General features: G+C 36.8%; 2 protein-coding genes across 2 annotated transcripts in view; both read right to left on the reverse strand.

Annotated features, from left to right (window-relative positions):
• Nucleotides 1-5,421, reverse strand: part of LOC103518590 (uncharacterized protein ZC21.3-like) — a 32,491-nt gene that overhangs the window by 17,640 nt on the left and 9,430 nt on the right. Inside the window, exon 2 of the mRNA XM_026830347.1 lies at nucleotides 812-970. Within this exon, the coding sequence (XP_026686148.1) occupies nucleotides 812-947 (136 nt within the window). The 5' untranslated portion in view covers nucleotides 948-970. The remainder of the gene's footprint in view (nucleotides 1-811; nucleotides 971-5,421) is intronic.
• The window catches only part of LOC103518591 (vegetative cell wall protein gp1-like), a 9,186-nt gene continuing 8,245 nt past the window's right edge, over nucleotides 4,481-5,421 (reverse strand). Inside the window, exon 4 of the mRNA XM_026830349.1 lies at nucleotides 4,481-4,584. Within this exon, the coding sequence (XP_026686150.1) occupies nucleotides 4,481-4,584 (104 nt within the window). The remainder of the gene's footprint in view (nucleotides 4,585-5,421) is intronic.

A 5,421-nucleotide genomic window follows, 5' to 3' on the forward strand; every position in this document is an offset into this window, starting at 1 on the left:
AGAGAGAGAGAATATCAGAGAATAAGGAGGGAGAGAGAGGTAGAAACAAACGGAGGAAAAAGGACGAAAGAGAAGAGGGAGATATACACCTACAGGCACACACATAGAAAAAAAAGGAGAGGAGGGAAAGAGATAGAGAAAACACTGCCTTGTCTGAAAGACAAAGACAGAGGAAGGAAGAGAGAGACCGACAGTTGAAGGGAAAGGGAGAGAGAGAGAGAAAGAGAGAGAGAGAGAGAGAAACCTGAAGAGAGACAAAAAGAGTAGGAATGAGAGACAGAGAAAGAGAGGGAGGGGAGACAGTTTTTCGATATGGGAGGGAGGTGGTGAGAGGCAGACAAACAGTAATATAGAGAAGGAAAAAGAAGAAGGTAGGGGAAAAGGGAAAAAGGAGGGAAATGGAAGAGAGGAGGGGAAATGAAAGAGGGAGGGGTAGAAAAATGAGTGTAATTTTATCTCGCAGCATGCTTATCAAATTATTTTCGTAATAATATATTTTCCCTAATTCTACCTCCCTTGCTACCTCTCTGGTCCAAAATTTCCCTTCACAAATTTCTCTCCCTTTTTGTCCCTTTTCCCTCATACAAAATCATCCCGTCCCTTTTTGTCAGTTTAGTCCCTCGCCTCTCTCTCTCCCTCTCTCTCTTTGTTTTGTGTTTGGGGAATGAAATTTCACAATTGGAAACATTGAAAATCCGATTATTGCACAGGGTGTTCCTGACCCTCCAAAACGTAGACCCCTTTTTTGAAGAGATTGGGAGATTGGGCCAGATGTGTGATACCCACTCGGCTAAAGAGGTTGCTTATTTACCTGAAGAGGTATAGCCGCCGCTGGATGAAGAACCAGAGGCTTGGTTGTGACTGCTAGGGGCAGTTCCATATCCATGACATAGGACTGAGGATATCACACAAGATACCAGGATTATCCTGGGAACCAAATTCATCATGGCCGTCGGACCTTTAATGGCAACTGGAACAGAGAAAGATATTGGTAATGTAAAAACAAATACAATAATAACAATATATAATTATTTCTGAAAATAAACAAGAGGGCTTGAGAAATAAATTGGCGCTTAAGTGGAGTGCCTATAAGAACCTACGTTGTAAAAGGGCGTCTAAAAAAACCTACATTATAATATGTCTCTAGTAGTCTAGTCTCTAGTATACAGTAGGTAGAACCTGTTTTCCTATTTACTCAATGGAGCAGTTGCAAATGGGTAAAAATTATAAATAAATGGTCGATTCCTACGTAAAAAGTTGGAAAAAATCCAAATCTGAGGTCGAAACTCCGGAAAAATAACTGTAAAAGGTCGAAAATTCAATTTTTATTTTCCGTTCTAATGAAAGAGTTCAAATATGTGAAAAAATAACTGTAAAAGGTCGAAAATTCAATTTTTATTTTCCGTTCTAATGAAAGAGTTCAAATATGTGTGACGTCATAACTGTAAAAAGTCGAAAATTCAATTTTTATTTTCCGTTCTAATGAAAGAGTTCAAATATGTGTGACGTCAGACTTTACGCAGTTGTTTTTTTCCGTCCGTTAGGTAGCGCCACTAAAAGCGCGCTAGCGGAGGAGCAGAAAGAACTGCGCAGAAACGTATGCGCACAAAACACATTAATGCGTTGCCTGCGAGGGAGCTTTACTTGGGACATTTGATGTGACGTCATCGCCTACGGGAGCGTATGCCGTGACGTCAAAGTTCACGATTTACCGGCATTTTTTTAATCGATTTATCTCGGGATCTAGAAGTCGTAGAAGAAAAAGAAAAATTCCGTAGGTCCTCATTTTTCCTGTTCTATGACTTTGAAACATCACCCAAGTAAGCGCAACTGATCTATTATAAAAAGAGTTCCACGAGTAGGTATGTAGTTACACAGTTTAGTATGCTCTTAAAATAATCTCCCTCTTGTCACTAAGTATTATTTCTATTTCTAGTGTCTACATATTTTCCTGTCTTCTCCTTCATCCTCTTCTTCTACTCCTTCGTTTTTTCCTTCTTCATCTTCTTCCCTTTCATTCTCTCCTCCTTTTCTCCCTTCCTCTTCTTCTTCCTCGCCTCCTTTTCTTCTTCTTTATTTTTTCAACTCCTCCTTCCTGTTATTCTTCTCTTCTTCTTGTTCTCCTTCTTCTTTCATTTCTTTCTTTTCCTCCACCTTCTTCGTCTTCCTATCATTTTCCTACTAATTCTTCTTCTTCTTCTTCTTCTTCTTCTTCTTCTTTTTCTTTTTCTTCTTCTTCTTCTTCTTCTTCTTCTTCTTCTTCTTCTTCTTCTCACAGACAGACACACAGACACACAGACACACAGACACACAGACACACCCACGGACCAATGGCTGAAACTTTGGATTTAGGCTCTAGGGACCTCAAAACGTGTTTTGGCACTAAAAACTGACCATCGTTTTGACCCGATTACATTACTTTCCTTTCTATATAAGCAAAGTAAAAAAACAATCCTCGTTCTTTATTTTTTTCCCTTTCTTTTTCATTACATAAAAACAGTCGGGAGTTGTGTTTTTGTTTTTATTGTTTAACAATCCTCGTTCTTTATTTTTTTCCCTTTCTTTTTCATTACATAAAAACAGTCGGGAGTTGTGTTTTTGTTTTTATTGTTTCCTCTGGAATCCTTCTATTTCTCTTCTCCTCTCCTTCCCCTCCTCTCTCGTTTATCCTCCCCCCTCCTCCCTCGTGAATATAATGAAAGAATTTACACCCACCATTTTCCGGAGCGTTTTAGTGTTTTAGTTCAATAGAAATTTCTCTTCCACATTTCGATCTTTTAGTTTTTCTTCTTCTTCTTTTTTATTTTCTATTATTAATATTTTAATACGTTCGATAGTAATAGAGGGAACAGTATCTAGGTACCAAGATCTAATTGTCCCGAAAGCGAAGAGAGAGAAGGAAAAAAAATAGGATAGGAGAATTAAATGCGCCCCAGGCAGGGATTGAATCCGCGACTTAGAGCTTTATCTTCCAAAAGCTAAGCTGGCTTTCGATCTTTACTCTAGCAGTGTTTTTTTTGTTTGCTTTTTTTTTCGCCCAAGATTCGTATAAGCTTAACCCAACTCTGAGGGCTGTTTGTCCCTACATGTGAGCGTCAGAGTAGGCTTTTTGTGTGCGTTGGTTGGGTCTGGGTCGCCCAAAGTTTCAGTCCCAGCAGCTTCCTGAAATAACTTTGGACCAACACGAAAGATAAAGTTGTGTCCAAACATGGTAGTCGACCATCGCCGTCGATCGACAGCCGTTGATTATGTGTCGACACATACTTTAGATAATGTATAGCTATAGTTTATGTAGGTGTGTGGCTGGGCTAAGCATTACACAGTATGTATACTCGTAGGTATTTTTTGTACATAGGTACTTTAGAGAACATACAAAGGCCTTGCACCTTGAAATTTATTCATTCATTTAATGACAATCTCGAATCTTTTATAATAATTATGATTATGGTTTATGTATTGTGTAGATAGGGACGAGATAACATTAAATTGTGTGTTGACGCATCTAAATTGAAATAAAAAATATAATGCCAGTCTAGTTAGCTTGAAAAGTAGCTCGTTTGCCTTGTAAGCGCTAGGCCGTGGGTTCGATTCCCACCCGTGGCGGATTTTGTCCTAAACAAATGAGGATCGTTCTCGGAACGGCTGGCTTTCTCCTATCCTGTCCTTTTTCTCTCTTCGATTTCGGGACGATAAGATCTTGGCAGTTACAGTTCCCTCTGTCAAACCTCTAAAATAGTAATCGAAATAATAATGATAATTGAGGGGCGCGCAGCAAGAAGGTCAAAAGTCGATTTTTGACTTTTATACAGACTTATTCGACGCGGAATTTTGTTCTCTACACAGCACAGAAAAAATTATCTCGATATCTCGATTTTTCACAATGTTACACGAAAAAATCCATTTGTAAAGAACAATTTTGTAATTATTAGGAAAAACTTTAAATGCGATTTCCCGAAAACGCGATTTTGCTACATTTGCCCTTCTTGCTGCGCGCCCCTCAATTGATGATAATAATAATGTAATGTACCTACTTTGTCTCAGGTAACAGCAGCCTCCGGTCTCTCGCAAAGCCAAATTTTAAGAGAATTATTATCAGACTTATTATTACATATTTTTTAAATATTTTCATTATTATAATGGATGTGACACATCTCGAGTTTTTTTTTTTTTTTTTTTTCTATCGCATCTAATTTTAATATCACTCTTAATCCGGATTAGTTATTATTCATTATGCTTAATCTTGTATTGATACTTATTATTATTATTTAATTCTAAAGTTCATAAATATCAATAATATGACAAATCACAATGACCTGAAAATTAAAATATTATATATTCTCTCAGGATTTACCTTCTCTGAAACTATCGATATCTATAATCGTATATGATATAAAAAACGACTAAGACATATTAAGATGACAATAAAGGTAAAAGCAAGTTAACAAAGAATCCGCCGTCCGGAACGCCGCCCCGGGCGTCTTTACTCGAGCGCCGGCGTACCGCGCCCGGCGCCCAACCTGTCTAATTCGTCCGAACAGTTGGCGCCGGTGCGGCCGGCGTACGCCGGGCGCTCGAGTAAAGACGCTGGCGCTTCCGGCCGATATTTACAGTTTTAACTTGCTTTACATGGTTGTATTTTCATTTATATGGATTTTACTTATTATATTACTTATTCTTAAGAAGTTTAAATATTTATAGGTCAAAATGGAATGTTTGAAGTATCAATCAAGGATAAGTTCCATGTCAGTAATATTAGTTTTATCTGCTTGGTCCGGTGGGGGGGGAGGGGGACTCAACTCAAAAATCCTCCGTCTAGAGTTTGGAATCTTCCACTAGAGAACACCCGGAGCCCAATGGAGTTCCAAACCTGTTGGGACTTAATTCGATAGATAGTATCCTTTTTATTGTGTCCATCTTGCAAACCCGCTAGAATAGGAAAGAGAGTAAGGAAGAAGAAGAAGAAGAAGATTGGGGCTTCCATTTTTTTTCTTTAGGTGTAATAATGAAATCTAATTTTTGCTATGTTCTTCATTATTTTATTTTATTTCATAGTTTATTATTATTATTTATATTTATTATTATTATTATTATTATTATTTTTATTATTTTATTATTATTTATTTATTATATATTATTGTATTATTATTATTTTATTATTATTACTTATATGATATTTATTAATATATTATGTGTTATTATTTTATTATTAGTTATATGATATTATTATTTATTATATTCTATTTGTATTTTTTATTATTATTGTTTATTATTATTCTTCTTCTTCTTCTTCTTCTTCTTCTTCTTCTCTTCTTCTTCTTCTTCTTCTTTTGTGAGTCTAAAAGCGAAGGGGATAGAAAAACGGTCTAAATGGGTAAAACAGTTTACTTTTCGAGCGTCGAACGTGGGCGCGCAATTGGATTT

Source organism: Diaphorina citri, unplaced genomic scaffold (genome assembly GCF_000475195.1).
Source record: "Diaphorina citri unplaced genomic scaffold, Diaci psyllid genome assembly version 1.1 scaffold2264, whole genome shotgun sequence".
In the NCBI taxonomy this organism is placed as follows: Eukaryota; Metazoa; Arthropoda; class Insecta; order Hemiptera; family Psyllidae; genus Diaphorina; species Diaphorina citri.